We start from the raw sequence: 27,916 nt of genomic DNA, 5'->3' as shown, positions 1-27,916 counted from the left end.
AAAAAAAAGATCTTCCCATGCGCCTAGTTTTTTAATACTTTCTATCAAATCATTTATAAATATGTTTGGATACTTATGTTCATCTAAAATTTTCAACTTGTATTTTGAAATATAGTTTTCTTTAACCATAATTGAGACTATCAAAATTAAAAATGTTCACTTCATTTTTACATAAAAATATTTCTTAATTTCAGAACAAATTATCTTGATACATAAATATGAACTGTTAATTATGAATGTAGGCTAAGTCCATTTTCAGCTGGATAGTAAAGTTAATTGTAAATCAATATTTTGTGTTCACTAGAAGCTAATACAATATAATATCAAATTCTTGTTTTGTGTCTCATCTTCATAATAATATATTTCTTTACAAAAATTATTCACTTTTTTTAACTTACTCTATTAATATATGTATAGTTTTTTCTTGAAATTTTTCATGTCAAATATTTGTTTCTAAAGTTTTTTATATTTATTTTGATGTGGATATTTTTTCTGAATATTCTAACAATTGTACTTTAAAGTTTAAGTTTTTCTTTTTTACTTCTTTTTATTTTTTAATTAATATATACCATGAGCCTAGTAAACGCGATATACATTCTTCTAATTTTGTAAATAATAATATATATATTAATAATATATTTGTTTCAGTTTGTTAAACACTTTGAATGACTAAAATGATTATATTTACAACTATTTCTTAGTTTTCAATTTTTGTTTGTTTAATAATATAGTGCACAATATATTTATTTTTATCAAAAAACTCTGCAATGCCTTTTTAAAATTTTCCTTAAAAATTATTATATTCAAAATTAAGTAAACTGTTTGTGCAATGTTTCAAATTCAATTATGTCTATTAATTTTTACATCTACTTCAAATATTCAATATTTCTTCAATAATCTTTTATATGTTTATATACTTTTGTCATTCACATTTAATATACATGTCACAGTAGATATGTTAATTTTAAAAAAGTTTACACTTACTAGCCAAGATATATACATATTAACTTCTAATAAAGTATACATTTACATTAGAACAAATGTGATATTTTTATATTTACTTGACATTTTTCTTAAAATCGTTATGTAGTTGCATATATTGACTAATACGAGTATAGTTATTACATTTTATGCTTTCATGGTAACATACATGCACGTTACAAATGCTTAACAAATATTATCTAACATTTTGAATTATCTTTTTCTCTTCAACTTTGCTTTGAAGATATTAATATTTTTATGACTCACTGAATACTATTACTGTTTACTCATATCAATTTTTAATAATTGTTATATAAAATCATAATAACCTGCAAACAAAATTCTATATATATATAAGTACATATACAAGTAAGTCACTGCTTCCAGAGTATGTTTATATAACGTATTATACACATTCCTACTTATCAACATAAATTGAAATCCTAAAAGACATTTATAAAGACAAATTTATATTTTTTATTATTTGCTTTGCTATATATCTACACACAATTATATACTTTAAAAAAATGTTTCTGATTTTTATAAACGTATACTGTATATGCATACAATGTATGTATGTATATACATACTGTATGTACATATATATGTATATACAGAATATTTCAAAAACAGAATAAACTAATAAAAATGTACCGTTATATGCGTGTGATGTATATTACATACATACAAGCCAGTTATATTTAATTTTTGTAGCTGGTTCATCATTTGCAACCTACTCCTTTGTGGATGGTGTTTCAGCAAAGATAAATCTTTTCCAATTATCTTATTTGTGTAAGGTAATTGAGCACATTGTTATATGTTTGAAAATATTTAAGTACTATAAATACATTTTATTAATTATTTATAAGTAAAAATTTCATATGTAATATAAAAAAGTTTCAACATATGTATATATTTCCATATAAATTAATATTTTGTAATTTTAAATACATTCTAAATATTTTACTTTGTCTTTAGAAAATTAAAAATAAATTATTTTTATTTAGTTATTATTTACTCTTTTTTAATTTATACGTTAAGAAACGTTAATGAAATCAACTTTTTTTTCTCAATTCTATTTATAATTTTAGTCTCAATACAATAATAAGTAGCAAATGCTACATTTATAAAAGATTTGTAAGGGAAGTTTAAAAATTACAATTTTATTTTCATATTTTCAATATTCTAAAAATATATTTTTGTATATTGCATTGAAATAAAATTTTTAATTTTTAAAAACCATAACTTTTATGAGTCTTCTTTTTTTGTAGGTAATCATTTATATTTCCCGCGTTGGCGAATTGAAACATACGGTTTAGTGTACCATCTGAAAAGTCATGAAAATTTCGTGATCTGTAGAAATTGCATGGAGAACAGCACAGTTCAGACAAGCGGCAGAACAGTGTGATCCGTCGCCATTTTGTTTATTTTCGCGTAAAAGAGATTTAAGAGATCACCTAAGCAGATCGTTTTATCTTTGTCCGTGAATAGATCAGCTGAATGCATTAGTAGTTACGTTAGAAAGTTGAACGGATTATCCGGACAGAAAGAAATTATTTGTATAGGGGATTATTGGCAGTTTGGAGAAAGTACCTAAGATCAAAACTTTAAAAATCCAAAGTTTGGTAAGGAGTACGCAATTCTTACGATTATAAACGTGCCGGTACCGCGGTGCGGAATACGTTTCTCGGATCGGTTGAGAAAAAGTGAGGGAATAAAAAGTGAAAAGTGTAAACGAGATATAGGTGCTACAAAGAGTGAGAAACGAAAGTCGTGACGACAAGAAGAAAAACAACGTAAGAATTACGAAGGATATCATCCAAGGGTGAAATATATGGTCTGGGCGTCCCCCCCAAAAACAGGGGCATTTGATAGCCGCAGAAATTGGGCGCATCGCAAGCAAATATCAATCGTCATCTTGTGGTGAAACGACCTCCCTATCAAGTCGTTTTAGTGACGGTATTTCAGTCGTAATTGGAATCGAGCAACTACTGCAACAGAATTTTCTTGAACCAAAATTTTCCCTCTTTAGTGAAAGTAATCAGTAAATTGACCAACACCAGTCGATTGTTCTTAGAAATTCTTTTGCGATTGCATCAATTAAATTAACTTGAAGTAACCTCGACGGCGGAAGCCGCCTCCGAGGTTCCCGGCACAATCAAAACGACCGTCAATATCGGCATTGCAATGAACCACGTTAACGATCAGGAAAACCTTAAACAGCTCAACCTGGCACCAGTTCAGGTTAATGAAGTCGAAGAAATGGATACACAAGAAGGAGGTATACTTTAATTTCATTATTGTTATTTATTATAACTCCCATATTTAAATTTATTTAAATACGTTTCACTTATCACTTTAAAGGTTATACAGAATATGTTTAATTTTATACATCAACACAGATGTTTTATTACAAATTTCAATTTATGCACTTGTATATTTTCATTTAAAAAATAATGTACGTCAGTTTTTATTACAATACAAAAATGTACCGTGATATACATAATATATACACACATATACATGCACACGATTTATAGTAATACAAATATTTAATATTTGAGAAGTTCAGTCAGTTCAGTCAGTTTTTATACATATACAGAAATTTGAATATATGTTTTTCATTTGATAGAAATATTCATTTGTTTTTGATGTCATAAGAACTAAAATGTGATACATCATTTTTCATTAAGTATTTGTATAATTATATGGGTGCTTTATTTCAAGATTATTATCAAGTACTAAGTAAATTGTATATTTTGTTATATATTATAGATAATTCTTTGTGTCAACATTTATTTATCAAAAAGTAATCACAATTATGTTACATACATTTATGTAGTTAAGAAAGTATGTAATAACAACTGAAATCTTTTAGAAACACCAAATGATGGTGGAGGAGATGGAAACGATACAAGTCCTATGAATGGAGAATCAGAATTAGCTTGTATTGTTCAAGATCAGGAAATGGAAGAAGGTAAAAAACAATACAGGTTATATTTGTTTTGTTTTTACAATAATTTTGCATAATATATTGTACTTACTGGTGTTCTTCCTATTACAGATCTGTTCAATTATTTACTTTTAATTTATTTGTTAAAATATTCTTAATTACTATAAATGGTATAAAGTTTCTTACAATGATCTGATTTCTAAATCAGTTGTGACATTATGTTAACAAAAAATATAATTATGATATTAAACTTTATTATAATCTCAGTATAATTTTAAAACTTAAAATTCACTATTAATTGAAACAGGTTAATAATATAAAATAAAATGCAAATAAAAATCAAAAAAGTGAACTAAGGCAGTTTAAGCAGATGTTTAGTTATAGTATAAAATTTAAAAATCATAATGGACAGAGGTATTTTAATATTACTCTTGTTTTCTAGACGAAGCAAGGTCAGAAGCTACCTTTCGCTATACAGTAGAAAACCTTTCGAAAATGAAAGAAACACAATTGTCTCCTCCATGCTATGTACGCAATTTGCCATGGAAAATAATGGTAATGCCAAGGACAAGCCAAACTCAAGATAGAACTCCTCAAAAGTCACTTGGTTTTTTTCTGCAATGTAATGGAGAAAGTGAATCAACATGGAGTTGTTACGCAGTTGCAGATCTTCGATTACTTTCTTGCAAGGAAGGACAAGAACCGTTTAACAGAAGTTAGTATATTGTTATATACTAATATTTTTACTTTCAATAAAATTGTTTTTCATTTATATTCAATTTACAGAAATTTTCTTTAATTTTTTAGCATTATGATTATGTAACATTAGGTATATTTAAATACATGACTTTATTTTAGGAATTCAGCATCTATTCTATAGTAAAGAAAACGATTGGGGTTTCAGTCATTTTATGACGTGGCAGGATGTCCTGGATCCTGATAAAGGCTACATCAAAGATGATTCTATTACACTTGAGGTTAGTCAGATATATTTTACATATTAAAAATATTGATAACATAATTTCATACAAGAATGTAATTCCTTAATTAATACATTTATTCTATTTCAATTTATATTTATATTAATTTATATTGGATATATAAATATCTAAGTGTTTATAAATATTCTTTTAATTCTGGCAGGTTCATGTAATGGCAGATGCTCCACATGGTGTCAGTTGGGATAGCAAAAAGCATACAGGATTTGTAGGATTAAAAAATCAAGGTGCTACATGTTACATGAATTCCTTGCTTCAAACTTTGTATTTTACTAATCAGGTAAGTCCTAATATTATAAATTTAAATCATGCTCTAAACAGTCTAACTAATTTGTAATAATATTAATGCCAAAACTATAAATAATCTGTTAACTATAAATATTATGGTATTAATGAATTTTGAAGTTATTCAAGTTCGGTTAATCAACTGGAACGTAAATGTTTAAATACACATATATTTTTGTTTTCAGTTGCGCAAAGCAGTCTACAAAATGCCGACAGAAAGTGATGATTCTAGCAAGAGCGTTGCTTTGGCTTTACAAAGGGTTTTTCATGAATTACAATTCTCCGATAAACCAGTTGGTACAAAAAAATTAACTAAAAGTTTTGGTTGGGAAACACTGGATTCTTTCATGCAACACGATGTACAAGAATTTTTACGAGTGGTAAGAAACTAATTTATTGGAACTTACTAATTTTGGATTATACTAATGTATCAGAATCAATATTTGTTGATTGTTTATTAATAATTACTTTAGCTTTTAGATAAATTGGAAAGTAAAATGAAAGGAACATGTGTTGAAGGTACAGTGCCAAAATTATTTGAAGGAAAAATGGTGTCGTTTATAAAATGCAAAAACATCGATTACAAGTCAACTAGAGTCGAGACTTTCTATGATATACAATTAAATATAAAAGGCAAGAAAAATAGTAAGTACATGAAAATACATTTTTCTTGATGTTATGTGGATTGAAGTAAAAGTTGCATGCTTCTTATTACATATAAAGGTCATATATTAAATAAACACTAATTATAATTTAGTTTATGAGTCCTTTAATGACTATGTAAGTACTGAAAGTCTGGATGGTGATAATAAATATGATGCGGGAGAACATGGATTGCAAGAGGCAGAAAAAGGTGTTATCTTTTCATCGTTTCCACCAGTTTTACATTTACATTTAATGAGATTTCAATATGATCCAGTTACAGATTGTTCTGTCAAATTTAACGATAGGTAAGTGATGTTATAGTAATGTGATTTTAATACGTTCACAGTCCAGAGTTTAAATATTTTTTGGTTTATTAATTTTTATCTACCTTACTCTTACTGAAAGGATTGAACAAGTTTTATATCTTTATTGGTTATATATTATTCGTATTTGTTAAAATACTGTCCAACACAGATAGCATATATTCAACCTCCACAATATAAGATATAAAAAACAATTAAAGTGTAGTATCATTGTTATAATAATTAATTTTTGATTTCAATAATTTGCACGTTTATTGCTCATTCTTATTCTGTCAAAAATTTAGTGTAAAATGCATATTGTATAACTTTTAATTACATCTCTTCGATCTTTCTCCAAATCTTTTTGATTGCAATTTCCAGCTTATTTGTATATTTATTTTTATGAATGTTTCTTGTAAAGAAACTATAAGCGCTGAATTATGTGTGTCAGGTGGATGAATTGTACAATCCAATTTATTTATATTATTATCCTTGTTTGAACGTATTTTCTTTACATATTATTTTCTCGACATAAAACTGATATACCAAATATTTCAAGCATCTAAGGTTTTATATCAAGTAGCATGTTTTTCACGTTCCATTGACCTAGGATGAATTTACCTCGTTGATAAAATTTCTTCATTTTAAAAAAAATTGTGATAATAATAAGAAAAACAACCAAGATTATCTAGATTAAATTACACTGTACAACACGCATCTGGACCACGAATATTCAATTTGTATTTCTTGCAGATTTTTATGTGCTGAATATAAATCCGCAAACCATTTTTAACCATTAGCTCTAGTTTTTCAGAAATTTGATTTTGAAAAAAAAAATGCAAATTTTCAACTTTGAGGACGATTTGTGCTTAAACACTAAGTTATTCGATTTCTTTCAACACGAAATTATTTCATGAACTCTCCCAAATGAAATGATATATATAAGTCGTTACATTAGAAACATGTAAATAATGACATCTGAAACATCAATGTTTGTAGATATTTTTCAATTTATTTCAAAAACTAAAGTTGTAAGAGAGAACCAAATAACACTAGACGATAGAGCAGACATTTTTTCCACGGAAACTAAAGAAGGTTATTGATCTGTTTTTGTTTTCGACATAGAAACAAAATAGTTTTGTAAAATACGTGAAACCGGCAATGGTATTAATCGACGGCGGCCCCTTTTTCTGCTGCTCAGCATGACAGAACCAATAAATGCGCGCTACGCTATAATGTGAGGTCTAAATACGTATTGAGCAATGTTATTTTTTATTTGAAAATGCTATAATTTACGACATTGTTATTTTGGCCAACTTCAATCTTTCACATACATCTTGCATATTTAATTTTTAATGTGTTTTATATTTAATACATGTATGTAATTTTTTGTAAATATAAGTTACAATAACTGCTTCCATTGCTACGATATAAGCAGATAAACTAAAATTCGGTACACCCTAATAAATTACTCTTTTAAAAATATTTAACTTTCTACGAGATTTCAGATTTCAGGTATATTATAGCCATTATTTATATTATTGAATAATTTAAACAGAAATGTGTTTAAATTAGATTTATCATAAATCATATCGGTCATGGAGTTGTGAACGTGTTAATTCACTGTATCCATTACTTTTTATAATACTCTTCACTTCTAAAACTATAAATTTTATATTTTATAAAGGTTTGAATTTTATGAAAAAATAAGTCTTGGCAAATATTTACAAAATAAAGAAGCAACAAGTGCAGATTATACATTGCATGCAGTCTTAGTTCATAGTGGAGATAATCATGGTGGACATTACGTTGTGTTTATTAACCCAGCTGGCGATGGAAAAGTATGTGCTATTTTTATACTATTTAGTATGTTATAATATAGTTTACATGTTTGAAAAATTTTGTTTTAAATATATTTAAAAAAAAAAAAACTACTATTTTAATCTTAAAAAACTTATAATAACTCAGTTTGATTACTGAATAACATTTATTGATAAATTCACGTATCATTGCTAATTTGTATGTACTTATTTTTCAAACAGTGGTGCAAATTCGATGATGATGTCGTATCAAGATGTACAAAACAGGAAGCCATTGAACATAACTACGGTGGCCAAGATGAGGATATGTCTATAGCTGTGAAACATTGTACAAACGCCTACATGTTGGTGTATATAAGGGACTCCGAGTTGGAAAACGTATTGCAAGACGTTAAGGAAGAGGATATACCTCAAGAGGTCAGAAACGTGCTACAAAAAGAACTTTCCCAGGAGTTGAGCGACCTTGAACGTGACAAAGACGCGACTGACTCGATTAAAGACTCACATACAGAGACTACGACACTTCGTCCGTGCACACAAAATCCTCGAAATCCAAATCTCTATATTCATGATTTTTAAGGGAACAGGAAAGAAAGTTGTAAATTATTTGAAATTCTTTTCCCACTAAAGTTCCCATTTCTTAAATATGTTTTGGGCTGAGTAGCTCATAAAATCACCAAATTCATAAATACATTACAAAGATGAAATGAGTTTAATGAAATAGGAACATATTGAATAGATTTAATATTTTGGATATGTGAATTAATCAGAAAAATAAGATTTATAAATTACATTTAATAAATTAATTTTTTTTTAGCATGTACACTTACACGCGCGCGCGCGCGCGCCTACACATACACGCACACGTCTGTGTGCAGATATTTGTTATAAAGTTTTCTCTTCATATTTTTTAATAATTAGAAATTTATAGCGTTATCAGCTAAATGCTGTTATACCACCAAATGTTAATATTGCATTCATTGTGCCCATTTTTCAATACGACATCTATATGTATTATGTCACACATGATAGTTTTAAAGTGTTACGCGCGCATTATTTTGCTGATATATTTATCATTTATGAAAAAAACATCTCATTATGTCAACTTAAATGATTAATGTTTATATACAAAACATGGTTTATTCTGATATAATGAATATTTAATCGAAAATTTGTCGTAGTTATCGAAAATGTATAATTAATAGATTTTTAGTAGTTTCTATCATATAGAGGTTTTTTTTTATCCTGATAAAAATATATTTGTTTTTGATAGAGGATTTTTTTGTATGGACGATTGAGTCGTATAAGGATAGCATTTTTGTCAGTTCATAATATTTGCGGGGAGGGGGGTAATCAAAAATTAATTGGCTGACTGAACGTTCTGCAGTTAACTAATGTACGCGTTGCACTTCAGGTACTATGAGAAAAGGTTACAATTGGGTTGGCATAAAAATTTGATTATTATGCTATTATGATGAGCCTTAGAATCGTTTTGGAATGTTTATTGTAATAAATATTGTATAATATTATACCTTAAACAAAATAATTGTATTGTAGTATTTTAAAGCTTTGGGTAACAAATGCACAGACATATCGCAGAATAGATGAAAAAATGTGTGAATAATTATAAGAAGAACAGGGGCAGGAAGGTCTTTTTAATTAATAGTAAGATTATTATTGAAAATCTGGTTTAAAACATGAGTTTTGTCTCATGAAGTCGATAAATGTTGAAAAGAAAAAAAGGGAAAAATGAACAAGTAGGCTTTATTAATGTCAGCTTCTTCCTTCACACGTCTTCTACGATGTATTTGTTATTTAATGATCGTTTAGTGAGTGAGATGAAATGTGATTTACTCTATCAGATCAGTAATTTTAAAGAATCGATACTAAAGTAACGTTAATGATAAAATTAGGATATTACACCTTGTAATAAGGTCTGAATCAATTGAGTCGTTAATACATTATATTTTGTCAATGTTAATAATCAGTATGACCATCAACAGATGCTACCTATTTATTTGTTGTTATATACTAATAAACAGAAAAAGTCAATGCCAGATGAACAAAATCAATACTAATATTATAAAACACCTATATATATATACATATATATATATATATATATTTTTTTTTTTTTTTCTACTTCTAAACATATTAATATTTAAATAAGAAAACAGAACTGAATGCTAGAGAATTTTAACACATCAGAATTCATGTTAAAGAAATTGGTTACATATATTTTTGATTTGTAGTTTTTAAGAGTGTAGTTACAGTTTTATTTTAAATAATCGTATAACAGCAATTCAGACTGTAAAGCATCTCCACACTACTATGGTTATACATTACATTTTATTATTATTTGGCATAAATGATGGTGTTTTATATCTAAAGGAAAAATGTGGGTATAGTGATTCTGAATTTACATACAATAGTTATTAGAATGATATAATTCTTAATACATACTTTTCACACATACATGCATGCATACATACATACATACATATACATACATACGTACATACATCAATACATTCTAATTAATTTTCAAGTTTGATTTATGGTGGAAATGAAAACTTTAGGAAAATTTGATAAAACCAATGTATTACTGTTAACTAGTTAAACTTTCATCTCTGTATATAAATTAATTAATATTTTTTAAATTTATTTATATCAATTTAAAGTATATTATATGAGACCATCATTTATAGCTGAATAATTTATATTGTGTAATTGTTTGACTTAGTAGTCTGTATTGCGGCAGATGAACAAAATTAAAATTATATAAAAAAAAGAGCAAACAAAATTCATTCTTTTGATGTTTCGAATACTATTTTGTCGAATCTCAAAAGTATGATACTAGTACGCTGCTTTTCTAAAAGTTGAAATTTTAGAAGACAGATGAGGAAAAATTATCAATGAGATGAATTTATATGGATAATTTTAATTTTGTTGGTCTAGCTGGTGGAGAGGCTGCAAGAGGAGAAGAGGCTGGAACAAATACGAAGAAAGGAAAGAACAGAAGCATACTTGTATATAACCGTCAACGTCCTTCTTGAGGATAATTTTGACGGTCACCAAGGAAATGACTTATATGATCCGGAGCATGCTTTGTATCGTGTATTTCGCGTACGTAAGCAGTGTGCCTTGCACGAGTTTCTCAAATTGCTGAGTGATAGCTTGGTAAGTGTAATTGTTCAACAATTTTTCATCCTGTATTTCTCTGATGGTATTAACTTAAAATCATATATATTCATATCAGTACATGCATAATTTAAATATCAAATATTGGTGTGACATCATATGATACGTGCTGTTTATATTTTATTTTTGTGATTATCTACGAACACGGTAGGTGATTGCAAACGCAGTATTTAAATGAAACAAAATATTTTATTTTAAGTAATTGTAATCTTAACTAATTTTGTGGGTTTTTTTCTACAGAAATATCCAATAGAACAAATTCGTTTGTGGCCACTGAATATACGTTCAAATCAGACTTGTAGGCCAATGCCAATTGAATTAGAAACCGATCTTCCAAAATCTATTTATCAATGTGCAGAGAATCCAAACGTTTGGAATGTATTCGTTGAACTTGTTCCTCCAGATTCTGATCTAACAGCATTGCCGCCTTTTGATAAAGACACAGACGTTTTGTTGTTTTTTAAGTTATATGATCCCAAGAACAAAAAGATACACTACTGTGGACATCATTATATGCCTGTCACAGCTAAAGTCCGTAAGTTTCATTTTAAGTATTTAATTAAATTGTATAGTACTATATTAAAAAACTAAAGTAATACTTTTGTTTTTAAGTGCACATTGCAAAAATTTAAATTGTTAATTTTTCTTCTATTTTGGAGAAGTGCACACAGATAATTTTGCACAGTTTTACTTTTGATATTCTTTATAATAGCGCAAAGTTTGGTTAAATTCAATGTTCCAAAGGGCTTATGCTTTTTTATCATTTTTTGTCACAATTTTTATCAATATTTCTACCTCTTCAAACTCTTTTGTTATAACAATGGAAATAATTGTTATGTATAATGTTTGTGCAGAGGACCTAATACCAATTTTAAATGAAAGAGCTGGATTTCCACCAGATACTGAACTAGCTCTTTACGAAGAGATCAAGCCTAACTTGGTTGAAAAGATAGACAGCTTAACGGAGCCATTAGAAAAAGTCCTTGAAGAATTAATGGATGGTGATATTATCGTTTTTCAGAAAGAAGGGGACCATCAGTTATATGAACTTCCAACGTGTAGAGAATATTTCAAGTAAATCAGAAAAATACTTATAAAACTTTATATTTTATATAAAAGACGTTAAAAGCACCCTATATTGTATTGCAGGGACTTATTTCATAGAGTAGATGTAACATTTTGTGATAAAACGATTCCTAATGATCCGGGTTTCACAATGGAACTTTCATTAAGAATGACGTATGATCAGATGGCAAGAGCTGTGGCGCAAAGGCTTGGTACAGATCCATATCTTTTGCAGTTCTTTAAATGCCAAAGGTAGGAACATATCATTTTAGATAATTATATAGGATGTTTAAAAATGAACAGGAATTGAAAAATTCAAATTTCTTGTAATGAAAAAAATATGCTGTATTGTTTTGCAATTTACGTCCTCCAAAAACATTTGATATTTTTTGGACACGCTGTATGTGATATAATACCGTTTTATTTATATAGAATCCAATGTTCATTTTATTTATAGTTACAAAGATTCACCTGGACATCCATTAAAATGTACATTTGAAGGTTCACTTAAAGATTTGGTTACATATTGTAAACCGAAGACAAAAAAATTGTATTATCAGCAACTTAGTATTAGAGTAAATGAGCTTGAAAATAAAAAGCAGTTTAAATGCATATGGGTTGGTCCGTCTCTTAAAGAAGAGAAGGAAATTATTCTTTACCCTAATAAGAATGGAACAGTAGCCACATTGCTCGAAGAAGCTAAGAAACAAATTGAGCTATCAGAGAATGGGTCTGGAAAGTTAAGGATATTAGAAATAAATTGTAGTAAAGTTTCACCCGGTCCAAGAGAGGATGTACTTTTAGATAACTTAAATACATCTGGTACGAAATTATACAGAATAGAAGAGATTCCAAATGATGAATTAAATTTAGCAGAAGATGAAATGTTGGTTCCTGTTGCACATTTTCACAAAGATGTTTTCTCAACGTTTGGCATACCTTTTTTCTTTAAAATTAAGCATGTAAGTATAATTGATCGTGTAGTAAAATTTGTTTAAAGAAATATATTAATAGTATTGTTATTTATATATTTACAGGGTGAACCTTTCCCAAAGATGAAGGAAAGATTGTTGAAGAAATTAGGGGTACAGGAAAAAGAATTCGAAAAGGTAGGCATCCTAATCTAATTTTATTTGATATCTTATGAGAATTCATAAAAAAACTTTGAAGTTTAAGTTCGCGGTGGTAACAATGGGAAAACCACATTTTATTATGGATTCACCAGAATATTGCATGGATCTCGCAGATTTTCGTATTCACCCAAGTCAGAGTAAGTATATATTTAAAAAACAGATCGGCGATCATTAGAGAATGTTAAAATTTAATGAAATAAGTGACAATTTATGTGTTATAAATATTGAATTGACGCTGATGAAGAATAAATTTTGTAGTTTATCCACTTTTAAACGCAGGCACATCGCCACATAGGCCTTGGCTTGGCCTAGAACATGTCAACAAAGCGCCAAAGCGCTCTCGTATCAACTACCTCGAAAAGGCTATTAAAATTTACAACTAAATTTTCATCATACGAAGAAAAATAAAATTAGGCAGCCACTTATATAATTTACACGATTCTATAGTAAACAAAAAAGCTATGTTTTACATGCGATGGTTGGATAATGTATTTATTCGGTTCTTCAACCAAATAATATGCGATTTCAACGTTACGATCATGTTAATGAAAGGTAAATCTACGCTTTGTATACGATGGATTGAGAAATTGTACTGATCATGTAATGATATTTTATGTATCATGGAAGTTCTCCCTTTCGAATCGACAGGGATTTTATGTAATGGCCGGATCGACAATACTCCATCGATAACCATTATGCTTCAACAACAATGGATTAAACATTCTCCTATCAGTGAAAATCAATTTTTCGATTCGTAAATATTTCGCCTTTCCCACTGGCAAATTAATTTGATCAATATTGTTGAGGATAAGGCATGTGGCTCTTTCAAGAGCAATAATTTATTTATTAAACGCATTTTATTTCTAAAACTATATAATTACAACTGCAAAATGAAGAAAGCACTCGTGTGGGGAAACAATAAAGGTATTTATAAATGTAATATAATATTACCTTCGTAGAAAGATATCACAGTTTTTTTTTCAAATTTTACTTTTGATCCTGCCACGTAAAATCTTTGTAACTGATATAACGAGATCCAAAGAAAACACTATGTAACGTTTTGTGTAATGTAATATTTAAAAACCCATTATTAGAAAAGAATTATCTACGTGCTCCTGTTTTATATTATATCCAGGACGTTTGAAATGCAGACTTACAGTTACCTTGTAATCTTATATTTTGCATATTAAGGTAATTTTTTGCGAACAAATAAACATTAATAATTTGTTTATGGCATCGTTTCTTGTAAAATGCATCTTTGTACATGAGAATGTAGTTATCATATCCTTGATTGAAGAGAAATGTAATCAGAGTATGATATTGTTACATAAAAAAATTACTATAAAGCATCTATGTAATTTATAAGTGAAATTTTTGAGTTGCCTTTCGGACACCTTGGATTTTTCATGTTTCAGTATATCCTTTCTTTCATATGTCCAAAATTTTGCAAATTCAAATTGACCCATCAAAGACGGATACGATAGATGGACACAGGGTTACTTTGACCTGTAACAATGTCATAATTGTATACAAAGCTTAAAATACATTTAAACATAAAGTAAATACGTATACACGCTGAAAAAAGTACATATGCAAATATACAATTTATACTGCAAAATGACGGCATTCGGTACGCGTGTGAAGGTTAAAATTAAATTTAAAGTCCAAATCGTGCGTTAAGTCAATAAAAGTTAATTAATCCTCATACACTGAATGCCAAGTTATTTTGACTCTGTATGTATTGTATACTCGCGTATGATTCGGTATGGGTTAAAGTCTCTGTATTTAAAGTGTGAAGGTTAACCTATGCACTCCTAATAGCAGCTCATTTTGATTCAGTATGTATTGTATGCTGGGTCAAAATGACCCTGCTTTTTGGGTGCAACGATTAAGATAGAGGCAATTTTGGTGAAAAAAGAAGAAGAAAAAGTAGCAAAGCTTGTTTTACAACTTCATAATCATATTAAATATATCTTTTTACATACTTTTCTTACTTTTCATTTGTTATATACATATACAATATATTTCTTCACAGAAAAATTTGTCACAATATTATGATCAATCCAATTATTTATAAATCATATTTTGTCAAACATTTTTCCAACTGTGATTAAAAATCATTCATCAAGGTACGCTTAATTTTGGTACTTTTTATCTATATATCTGAAAGTTATTAAACTTTGAAAGACGAAAAATTTTATTTGGTTTACAAAATACAGTTTTTTAAACACGTTGTTTCATCAGTTTTCATTCAGATTATTTAACTATTAATTTCAATTCAACAGTTTTTATGAATATTAATAAATATGTACTTTGTATCAAACTCGTTATCTTTTCAAAACACATTTTAAAGTTGATGAATATTACTATAGATTAATAATATGTAAAAATTTCATGTGAGAAATAGACATATTAGTTGTAAAGATTAAAATGGCAATGTTTTGTAAACATAAACTTGAGTGTACAAATAATTTAGTTAATATAGCACATTCAAATTTCTTTTCTTACAGTTCTCAAAGTTATTGTTATTAGTCACGTAAAATTTTAGATATTAAAGAGTTTCCTTAATGATATATTCACATGAAAGAATATAATAGATTAATAATAAACTTCTTTTGTTAATACTTGTGAATAATTATTGAAGACAATTTGCACTAAAGAATAAAACAATCGTTTTATCTAAACTAATTTTTTAATGAAAAGGAAGTATATCTTTTGATTAAAACAACTAATAATTTCATATAAAACACACTATTAATCAGAAAATTTGATTATAATATGATTATGTTTTATGCGTATACAGCAGTAATGGCTCGTTTATAAGGACTGCAAAGCTGGAATTCCTCTATTGTAAAATGCGTTTCTGGTTTATAAATATATATACGTATTTAAAAATCATCGAAATTGATGATGTCATCCGCTTTCTAAATAATTACCTTTATTTTTATTAATGGTAATAATGTTTTTCAATTTATATTGCACTTTTCTTTACTGCTACAGTATCAACACTACTAATTTTTACGAACCGCCACTATTATGCAAGGTATCTTCTTGAAGTGTGTATTTTTTTTACAAAATATAAGGTATTGAAGATAACAAATTGTTTGAAAATTGTACAGACAATTAAAGAGCCATTGGTTAGATGAACTTTTTTCTACATTATTTTTCTAAGAAATATAAAAATTAAATTAATTTTTTTAAATTGAGGTACAGTTATTATTGGAGTTATGGGTTTAATTTAATAAAAAACTCAGTAATTCTATTTTACTCACTATATTTATTATAAAAACTTAGAAGGACGTCTTTACTGTTCTGTGAACGAGCAAGGAATGAAACCTCCTGAAAATGCACGCAGAAAACTAGCGGCCACTTTCAGAAAGAAAAATAACGGCCCCGGGCCTTCAATGTGTTTATTGCCCCAGACCCTTAGGTCTGGTACGGCTCGAAACCTATCGACTCTGATGACAGAACTAGGCCTTTGTCTGATGGTCAGTGTCCCTCAACATAGAGATTCGTTTTTGTATACACATTATAACATTATTCCAACACGCCTCCTCAAAAATGAATCGGCTGTATTTAAACAACAATAAAGACTATCCTTCTTTCGCCTTCCCTGGGAACTACATATGGCCCAACATTTGTTGCAAAGAATCAGGGAAACCCAGGAAAACCTGATTAGACCATTAATAGTACTAGGTTATATATATATATTTAAATCTAAGAAATTTTTTTTTTTTATTATTATTAAATATTTTTATAATAGTTTTATTTTAAGCCCATCCCATCTCTGAGCTGCAGAAATCTTATGGCTGGTAGCGGTTTCGTTAATACGTCTGCTAATTGATCACCTGTTGGAACATATTTTAATTTTATTATATTATTTTCAATTTGCTCCCTGGAAAAATGGTATTTAATATCAATATGTTTAGATCTTTTGTGGTTCGTTGGATTGTTTGCAATACTGATACATCCATTGTTATCTTCATATATTGTGATTGGTTCGGAAATATTTATTTCAATAGTTTTAGCTAATGATCTTAACCACATTGCCTCTCTGACTGCTTCAAAGAGAGCCATGTACTCAGCCTCCGTTGATGAGGCTGCTACCGATGTTTGTCTCTTAGTAGACCAGCATATCGTACATCGTTCAAAAAGTTTAAATAAATAGCTGGTGGTACTTTTTCTATCATATCTATCATTTCCTCCCCAATCAGAATCAACATAACCACATAAAAGATCATTGTAATCACCCTTGATATATGTTAATTTTAAATGCATAGATCCTTTCAGATATCTAAGTACCCGCTTTAAACATTGCCATAGTTCTCTGTTGTTTTTAGTTAAATATCTACTTAATATATTTACAGCTGTGCTCAGATCAGGTCTGGTACACAGCATTACGTACATTAAACATCCGATAACATTTCTACAAGGGGCCTCATATATCTCATCGGAATTCAATGCTTTATAATCTAATTTACTTTCAAGAGGTGTACTCACAGGTTTACACTCTGACATACTAAATTTATTTAAAATTGTTTGAATATATGCACTTTGACACATAGTTATACTATTTTCATCTCTTTCAATTTTAATTCCTAAAAATAGCTTAATATCTTTCAAATCTACCATTTTAAATCTATTCATTAAATAATTTTTGAAACTTTCCATTATTTCAATATCAGCTGTTGCTATTACAAGATCGTCTACGTAAAGCACCACATATATGTTTTTCGATATATCACCTTTATTTAATATATATATGCATCTATCTACAGAAGAATTTTTAAAACCTTTACTTTTAATTGTTTGTTCAAAAATCTCAAACCAGCATCTCGCTGCTTGTTTTAACCCATATATTGCTTATTTAGTCTACAAACTTGATTGTCTTTATTATCAACCCCTTCAGGAAGTTGCATATAAATTTCCTCTTTCAATATACCATTCAGAAAAGCAGTTTTAACATCCATATGATGAATTAATAAATTATACTGATTAGCAAATGCCAGAACAAATCTAAAACTTGAAATTCTTGCAACAGGTGCAAACGTTTCATTATAATCAATTAAATATTGTTGACTGAAACCTCGTGCAACTAAACGAGCTTTATATTTTAATGGGTTTCCGTATTCATCATTTTTTAACCGACTTCGAAAAGGAGGAGGTTACTCAATTCGATCAGTATGTACGTTTTTTTTTTTTTTTTTTTTTTTGTTCACCGATTACTCCGAGATGAGTGTACCAATCGGAACGAAACCTTTTACATCTTATAGGGTATGTCTTCCGGTTGGTCCCATTGAAAAAAAATTTTTCATTTTTTCATTGTTATTGTAAATACAGGAAGTTTTTAATGTCAAAATTGGACGATTTCAATGAACTTTTAATATGTTGTCGGGGAAATGATTCTGAACAACTTTTTCATTATGCATAATTAACGGAAAGCTTTAGTTTCCGAGATATTCGTAAAAAACTATTGTTACTACTACATTGAATTCTACGTATGCCTACGTGTCTTTACCGGTGTATGAGTCAGCATGCAGTCGCCGATTCTCTACTGTTTCTTGTATACATGTATACTTTCCAAGGCATGAACCGATTGCGATGAAACCTTTCGCATTTCCGCGATATCTCACTTGCAAAAATTTATGCAATTTGTTATTGTTAATAACTATTGTTATAACTTGTATGGAACTTGTTATCACTAAAAACTATCGTTGTTGCAATTAACCAATAAGAACGGTAAACCACCTTACGGCATCCTACAAATACTGCTCGTTCCACTAAAAAGTGTGAAATAAAATAATTTTTAACAAAAAATACAACCGACTTCGAAATGCACTAAAAAGTATGAAATAATTTCTACTTCATTTATACAAATACCCAACAGCTATTAATAAAACCTATTTACTCGTTAAATAGTATACTAAATACATTTCAACCTTTTCGGAGGCGGCGCAAAATTAAAAATACCCGAATATACGATGCTGTCAATAATGATTTGATAGGTTATCGACGCTTGAATCTTTCTAGTATAAGAAAAGTTTTTAATTTTGCGCCGCCTCCGAAAAGGTTGAAATGTATTTAGTATACTATTTAACGAGTAAATAGGTTTTATTAATAGCTGTTGGGTATTTGTATAAATGAAGTAGAAATTATTTCATACTTTTTAGTGCATTTCGAAGTCGGTTGTATTTTTTGTTAAAAATTATTTTATAATAGTAAATACCCACTTACAACCCAGATAGCACACGATGTCTTAAAGACATCCATTTTACGACCATTTTAGGTCTGAACGTCTTACGACCTTACTTGGACATCTTTACGATATTTTGTCCCGAACGTCGTTAAGACATCTGAAATTCATGTCTTTAAGGCATCTTTATAGGATACGAAGCGAACGTTGTAAAGACATCTGAAATTCATGTCTTTAAGGCATCTTTATAGGATACGAAGCGAACGTTGTAAAGACATCTGAAATTCATGTCTTTAAGGCATCTTTACAGGGTACGAAACGAACGTTGTAAAGACAGCTGAAATTCATGTCTTTAAGGCATCTTTATAACGTACGAAACGAACGTATTATTTATTCGAACGCATTGTTAAATGGAACGAATTTCAATGGAACGAATGCTAAATGTATTTATAAGTGTGACTGGTCAGTTCGTGTTGTTCAGGTAGCCCTGAAGAATTTTTATATGAATCTAACATAGTTTCATAAGAAGGGTAATACTGAAATGTGTAAACGCGTTTTTTTCTTAATATCATTACGATTCCTAATACAATTTTCAATCATTTGGGAGTGTAGCTGAAGAAATATACAATATTTAACCAATTGCCTTGGCCTCTTAAGATAGAGAAAAGCAGGATTCGCTATGCTTATCCGGCTAGACCCTTTCGGACAATGTTTTGAGGCAGGTCATATGCGTTCTGTCAGCACGTTTCCCCTTCTTAAGGAAAGGTCCTCCAAGTCGGGGTGTTATAAAGAAGACGGTCAGTACAAGTCAGGTCAGTTTCCTGCGAGTCGTTGAAGTTTGTATTTCGCTTTGTGTGTCGTGCAGTATTAGCTATTTGCTGTTTGTTGGATTTTGATTATTCAAAAAGAGCGTAAGTAAATAAAGTGATTATTATTTCGTTGTTATTATTTTTTAATATATTTTCATTATTTTCTGAAAATCTTTCATAGAATATTGATTCTTTTAATAATTTAGATTCCGTTTCTGTTTATAATGTTTCCAATGTTGATTTCTGTATAATTGAACATGTACAAATTCTTATTTTAGCTGTTGCTGAAACGGCAAACCTTGCCGATAATGAAAGGACAACGGAGGTGTTACTCCAAAATTGGTTAAGAAGAGCTTTCGATAGAAAAAATGTAATTGCGAAACAATTTTGAATGAATACTTTGCATATTTTGAATAAAATATTATTATACTAAAAACGATTGTATTTTAATTAAACAGCATTTATAAGACATCTGTAGGATATATGTAAGATATCTTTAGGGTATTCATAAGACAACTTTAAAACGTCTGTAAGACATCTGTCGGATATCGATAGGACATCTTTAAGACATCCCGTTTTTTAACATAGGATATTTACAGGACGTATTTCAGGCATTCGTAGGACTTTTCAGATATTCGTAAGATATCCTCAATATCTGGAACAGATATCTTTAAGATGTTTTAACGACATCTCTGTGACGTTTGTACGACATCTTTAAGACATCCCGTTTTCTAACATAGGATACTTACAGGATGTATTTCAGGCATTCGCAGGACCTTTCGGATATTCGTAAGATATCCTCAATATCTGAAACAGATATCTTTAAGATGTTTTAAGGACTTTTCTGTGACGTTTGTACGATATCTTTAAGCCAACCTGTTTTCTAAGATAGGATATTTACAGGACGTATTTCAGGCATTCGCAGGACCTTTCAGATATTCATAAGATATCCTCAATATCTTGAACAGATATCTTTAAGATGTTTTAACGATGTTTCTGTACTATCTGGGAATCAACAATATTTTGATTTTTAGGTCTTGGTACTAGTGTCCACGTATTATTAACTAAAAGAGAATTAATTTCCTCTTCAATTGCTCGTTCCCACTGAACTCTATCATCCCTATTTTTAATTTCATGATACGAAACAGGAATTTTGCACACAAGAGATTGAGCACTCATGATATAATCATTTTGCTCATCAATCTCATTATAAGAAATAGGTGGACGTTGTTTGATCCTATTACTCCTTCTCGGTTCCGGAGATATTTGTCTTTTATTCTGAATTCTACAAGATGAAGAGCTTTGTATATCTGTTTCAATTACAGATTTATTAAGTCCAGAACTTAATTCGTTATTTTTATTTACTTCTACAGTCTTTAACCTTGATACATCTGATTTATTACTATCAGATTTATTAGACTCTACTGATTTTGACTGCATGTCAGGTGAATCAGTTTCAATTTGTACCTCTACAGGCCTCGATACCAAATCAGTTTTATCATGAGAGTTTTCAGAATTAACCCCTTTAGACTGTATTATTATAGGCCTAGATTGCAAAAAATTAACCTCATCCACAATAACGTCTCTAACCACAACAAATTTACCACCTTCCACATTCCACACTTTATACCCATTCGGTTCATACCCAACTAGGATGCCTTTCCATGATTTTTCTTCGAATTTTGATTGCCTAATTTTATTATGCACATAAACTGTCGAACCGAAAATTTTTAAATACTGTAATTGCGGCTTCTTATTGTGCCACAATTCATATGGTGTTTTCGTCTCTTTTAAAGCCTTAGTTGGAGTTATATTTATTAGAAATGTTGCAGTAAGGACAGCCTCACCCCAAAAAACTTTTTCTAAACCAGCCCCTGCTATCATCGCACGAGCCTTTTCAGTTATTGTCCTTACCATTCGCTCCGACACACCATTTAATTGTAGGGTTCGTGGAACTGTTAAGTGGTAACTAATACCTTTTTCAATACAATATTCTTTCATCTCGGTTGACAAATACCCTCCACCATTGTCACAATACAAGTTTACTAATGTTAAATTAAAATGAGTTTCGCTCTTTGCAACATAATCTCGGAAAACAGAAAATACATCCGATTTACGAGCGATTATATATGTGACGCAATAATGAGTGTACTCATCAACAAAGAGTACAAAATAATTTCTTTCATTAATTGAACTAGGAGTGATTGGACCACAAACATCCGTATGAACTATAAACAGTGGACGTTTCACATGACTTTTGTCTTTTACTTTTCTGAATGGTAGTCGCGCTTGCTTTCCATTAATACAAGCTTCACACAAATTATCGTTGACATCAACTTTTTCTATTTGTTTTATATCAGTAAACATTTCTTTGTTTTTTAATTCTAAAAATTTATTTTTACTAATATGTCCAAAACGTTGATGCCATAATTTATAATCATTTTGTTCAGCACTAATTGCTTGAACAACATGCTTTTTTAAATTAGAAACAACTATGAATTCGATGCCAGTTAAATTATTCAAGACCTTACCTGACATTATTGTTTTCCCATTTTTACCTATTCTTACACCCTTGTCATCGAATGTTACAGTCATCCCTGCTTGTTGAACTTTTCGGACAGAGAGTAAATTATATGGTACATCTGGGCAGTAGCACACATCCTCTAGAGTTCCTTGGATGCCCATGTTGGTATGTAATAACACCAATTGAACCCTTCTTCTTCGCTTCAATGTACGTCCCATTCTTCGCCACCGAGAGTTTTATCGGCATTTGTAGATCTTCAAAGTTTGTTATTGATAAGGTGATCTGATGCACCCGAGTCCAAAATAAATGTAATTTTATTGTGATTATTTATATTTTCCTGCTGATATTCGCCCACCATAAATGCGAAACTTGATGTATTATAATTTTCTGTAGACGTGGATGGTTGTGTTAATTGAACAGTTTGTGCTGTTTTATTCACATCAATATTATTGGTATTTTTTGTTGTCTTTTATAATAATAACAGTCCTTCTGCAAATGGTTTGTTCTACCACATTGATAGCACTTTTTCACGTACGATTTATTAAATTTAAATGATCCTCTATTTTTATCGTGATACTGATTTCTATTAACCCTTCTTGATGTTCTAGGATTGTATCTTTTTGTATCCTTTGTTTTATAACCAATACTAAGTACTTTTAGACTATTATTACGACACTCATTCACTAATTTTACTTCGTGATATAATAACCTTGTTTTCACAAACGCCAACGTTAAATTATCTTCAGCGAGTGTTTCAATCGCTGTTATTATACCATCGTAAGAGGATGGCAGTGTTAATAATAAATGCGCTACTTTATCACTTTATTTTAATATAGAACCTGCGGCTGCTAACTCAGTAATTAATTCGTCGAAATTCTTGAAATGTTTCATCAACGGTAAATCAGACTTTAATTTTAATTCAAGCAATCTTTCCTTTAATGCTATCTGAGAAGCAGTGCTTCTCCTTTCATAGATTGCATCTAAGCTACTCAATACCTCTCTTGCAGTATTATTTGTCTGCGCAAAATTCAGATATGAGTCTGATAAATATTCAATAATATTATTCTTCGCTTTTCTATCTGCTTGAATCCATTCAGTTGTTAATTGTCCTGGAACTGGATCATCAATTACGTGTATCACATTCAGTTCTGTTAAAAGTCCACGAATCCTGAATTTCCAAGTACTATATTTCTCGCCATCAAACGGTTTAATGTTTCTCTTCATGTTTGATCCAGTCTCCATTGTTTTTAGTCACTTAAATAATATCTTCGATTATTAATACACAAACGGTTATATTTATAGTTTAATTTCACTACACTCACTATAGTTTAATACTAGTTTAATCACTTTATAATTACACCTTATTGTTTAAAACACACAAAATTATCACTATATAAAAAAACTAATTAATTAAAACGATACTGGGCCCATAACCTATTGGAGTTATGGGTTTAATTTAATAAAAAACTCAGTAATTCTATTTTACTCACTATATTTATTATAAAAACTTAGAAGGACGTCTTTACTGTTCTGTGAACGAGCAAGGAATGAAACCTCCTGAAAATGCACGCAGAAAACTAGCGGCCACTTTCAGAAAGAAAAATAACGGCCCCGGGCCTTCAATGTGTTTATTGCCCCAGACCCTTAGGTCTGGTACGGCTCGAAACCTATCGACTCTGGTGACAGAGCTAGGCCTTTGTCTGATGGTCAGTGTCCCTCAACATAGAGATTCGTTTTTGTATACACATTATAATATTATTCCAACCGTTATGTGCAATAAGGATATATCAAAATTCAAATGTCCAGGTTTAAAACATTAAATTTCAAAATTTGTAACTTTTAAGTTTCAGAATATAAAGTTTTAAAAACTATTGATAATAAAATAAATATTAAACAAAATTTGTCCTAATAAACGTTTACGCACCATTAATATTTTACCATTAAAATACCATTTTCCCTAGGGAAGCCTACTATGCTCGGTATTGTACAATGCACATTTATACAAATTTTGATTAACTTACAACTGTACATATAAGAATTTTGAGTTACCAACTTTTAGTTTAACTTTCGGAAGGCGGACTATGGAGAGAACCACAATTTTAATTTAATTCTGTATTTTATATTATTTTCATTTTCTAAATTTTACACATGTTCTTTTAAAAATAATTACCTCTGTTACGTCCCGACAAAGAAAATTCCATTGTCTCCAATTTCAAGTTACGAAAGCGTTAGCAATCAGGAAATCGGTTCATTGACTGACCTCCTTAGAGTCACCAGCGTCAACAAATTCTCTCTTCTTCTCGAAACGCTGCGTCGAAAATATGTGCCAATGCATCGACATTCCAACAGGTCAATATACTAGTGAACTCTTTTTCTCAACCCATGCGAAATCAGCATTTTCGGCCATAATAAAAAACCGATTACGGGCAATAGCGGGACAGTCGGCCATACAGTCGCGAGGTGCGCGGTCTCTCTGTCCGAGGAACCCCTAGTATTTCAAAATACGTCGAACAGAGTTTCGTGAAAACCAAGTGTCACGCGAAAAGACTCACAAGGAAGGTTAGGGAATCCGGAAATTCCAAAAATTATGAAACTTCGCATACAAGTACAGTAAGTCATCCGTAATACGACCCTGTTTTCCGTTGGTGCCATAATTCGGTTTTAAAGGTTGAAATTACCCCTTGAAAAAAATTCGGAACTTTCTTTTTTGTGGAATATCTTAAAAACGGTGAGAGTTATGAAAAAAAAGTTTAAACAAAAGTTGCACAGTTCTGTTGTGTTTACAAAATGGCGTCAAGAAAATGTTGGGGGGGAGGGGTAACTAAAAAATTATGCACTTTTCAAAAATTTTCTTGACGCCATTTTGTAAACACAACAGAACTGTGCAACTTTTGTTTAAACTTTTTTTTCATATCTCTCACCGTTTTTAAGATATTCCACAAAAAAGAAAGTTTCGAATTTTTTTCAAGGGGTAATTTCACTCTTTAAAACCGAATTATGGCACCAACGGAAAACAGGGTCGTATTACGGATGACTTACTGTACTTGTATGCGAAGTTTCATAATTTTTGGAATTTCCGGGTTCCCTAACCTTCCTTGTCAGTTTTCCTCGTTAAAGAAAGATTCAAGTTTCAAACCATTTGCAAATAGAACTGTTAGTGTAAAGACATTTAGACTTATCGTTAGTGTAAAGCCATAGTTTCATTTATCAAGAACATTGTTCCATCATCCGTGCGTCGAGAGGAAGAGAGAGAGAAGGGAGCAATCCATCAAACTCGTTAACCGTTTCTGTTCGTCTAAATATCTGGTGAGTTCCAACCAAAATCTGGATACTCTGTCCTCAGTAGTTAAGAAAATTGTAATATCTTTTGGTTACGCATCATATTATCATACTTGTGTTTCCGTCCAGGAAGTGTAACAATCAGATTTTGTAACAATTCATTTCTTTTGGCATAATATATAATAGTTATTTATTCAATTTTGATAACTATTTAGTGCGTATTTTCCAAACCTTGTATCCAACGAGCGAGAGGCTAGTATAAGTCTAGACCAAATCCGAATCCTATACTATTTTTCCTTCACAAAGAAGGTGTTTAAGCGTTGCGTCGGGTTATAACATACCGCAGAGTAGTCACCTACCACTACGCCTACTCCGCATGTAACACCTCAGTATATGAAATCCCTTCGTTTAAAAATTATGTATTTAATTTTAGATTAGTATCTTCGTATACGTTTTTAAGTTTGGGTCACGATTGATTCAGGCTCCGCTGTTCAAAAGTTAATAAACTGTCATGATTTGTACACAAATTCAGGAAGTAAAACGTATTTTTTATTATAAAATAATTATTACAACTGCAACACGACGGAAATCACTTTTTAATACTTTATAGAATAATCTTCATTATTGTATACTAGAAAACCTAGAGTAAGCAGGCTAAACTCCAGGTGAATGCCGAAGGCCCGTACAAAAGCAAGTGAGAACACACCTAAAACGGTTTTGAGATTATTTCAAAATCTAGCCATAGGTATCAAGAATTTTTGCACAACTTCAAAACGTGTTCTTTCCAATGACACCAATGATGACTGCATGGTAACGTCCAGTTCCGCGCAAATCTCTGCACAAAAAAGGTAACAACGCAAAACGGAGTCAACTGGGAGAGTGAAGCCTCAGGCCCTACGGGCCTTTGGCAATAATTTGTAGTTGTGGTGATATTGATTGAACTTTATTCAAAAATTCGGCTGAATATTTATTCGCGTAGTCTCTAGTAATATTTTTGTTTGTTTGATTTGTATTTAATATTTCATACTTTCGTATTTGTCTTCACAGTTTGGAATAAATTTAATGTTTCACCAGTTTAATACTTTTTCCTTTAGACAATCTCTTAACATAATTGAGGACCATTGCACGCAAAGTGATCACATTTTTGAACGCATATTTTTGGATTTTTTAAAAATTTGGTGGGCTTGTAGAATCCAATATACAACCTAAAAATCGACGTTCCGTTGCTCGATATCGTTTAAATTTTCTGAATTATGAGAGCTGAAAATTTACAGTCATCTTTTTTTCAAAAAATCATAAGGTATCAAAAAGATAGATCGAAAGGTATAGATATCGACATGATGGAACACACAAAATTGCCGAATTATGAAATTTTATTGTTACGAATCATCTGCTGAGCTAACTAGTGTGCGCTTTTCCACACGTGTAGGCATTTGAACTATCATCTTTCGAACTACATATCTTACATTAGACCATTTTCCTTGAAAAGCTGCTGCTAGAAGTTTGAAATTTAAAATTTTATTAAAAACAGAAATAGTTTTCTCCTATAGTAGGGTAATTATTATGCCGTATAATGGCTTTATTTGAATATTTACGTATTCATTGATGACACTGTGTACATTACAATATACTTAGTTTTCCTCCACAAGGCAGCAAGTGTCTTACAAAAACAGATCGACGAATTTGAAAAATGACTCCACAAGAAAAGAATTAACGTAAACTCAACCA

General features: G+C 30.1%; 1 protein-coding gene and 1 long non-coding RNA gene across 5 annotated transcripts; one reads left to right on the top strand and one right to left on the bottom strand.

Annotated features, from left to right (window-relative positions):
• Nucleotides 1–1,716: 1,716 nt before the first annotated feature.
• LOC114881511 (ubiquitin carboxyl-terminal hydrolase 7) lies at nt 1,717–16,287 on the top strand. 4 transcript variants are annotated; one of them, XR_006829754.1, is made up of 20 exons: nt 1,718–1,778; nt 2,253–3,262; nt 3,860–3,958; nt 4,377–4,649; nt 4,793–4,911; nt 5,078–5,212; nt 5,403–5,597; nt 5,691–5,862; nt 5,975–6,167; nt 7,852–8,005; nt 8,207–8,401; nt 10,943–11,164; nt 11,426–11,720; nt 12,040–12,259; nt 12,335–12,502; nt 12,708–13,212; nt 13,288–13,359; nt 13,421–13,520; nt 13,642–15,512; nt 16,187–16,287. XR_006829754.1 is itself a non-coding variant. In XM_029198323.2 (19 exons), exons 2-19 carry the CDS (start codon nt 3,169–3,171, stop codon nt 13,764–13,766), a joined length of 3,330 nt encoding a protein of 1,109 aa, XP_029054156.1. In that variant the 5' UTR covers nt 1,717–1,778; nt 2,253–3,168; the 3' UTR covers nt 13,767–14,745. The 4 variants fall into 4 exon arrangements, 2 of the variants coding, with proteins under 2 accessions (XP_029054156.1, XP_029054157.1); XR_003790286.2 differs by lacking the exon at nt 16,187–16,287 and having other exon boundaries at nt 13,642–13,935; nt 14,032–14,745; XM_029198323.2 differs by lacking the exon at nt 16,187–16,287 and having other exon boundaries at nt 1,717–1,778; nt 13,427–13,520; nt 13,642–14,745.
• Nucleotides 14,805–17,865, bottom strand: LOC123988198. Its single transcript, XR_006829755.1, has 3 exons — nt 17,686–17,865; nt 16,320–17,231; nt 14,805–14,889 (listed from the first exon to the last, which is right to left on the bottom strand). It is a non-coding gene; the product is annotated as an uncharacterized LOC123988198 (long non-coding RNA).
• Between the last annotated feature and the right edge of the window lie 10,051 nt (nt 17,866–27,916).

The sequence above is a fragment of the Osmia bicornis genome, chromosome 10 (genome assembly GCF_907164935.1).
Source record: "Osmia bicornis bicornis chromosome 10, iOsmBic2.1, whole genome shotgun sequence".
NCBI classification, from domain to species: Eukaryota; Metazoa; Arthropoda; class Insecta; order Hymenoptera; family Megachilidae; genus Osmia; species Osmia bicornis.
The sequence above is the reverse complement of the archived record's forward strand: the minus strand, read 5'-3'. Positions and strand labels throughout refer to the sequence as shown.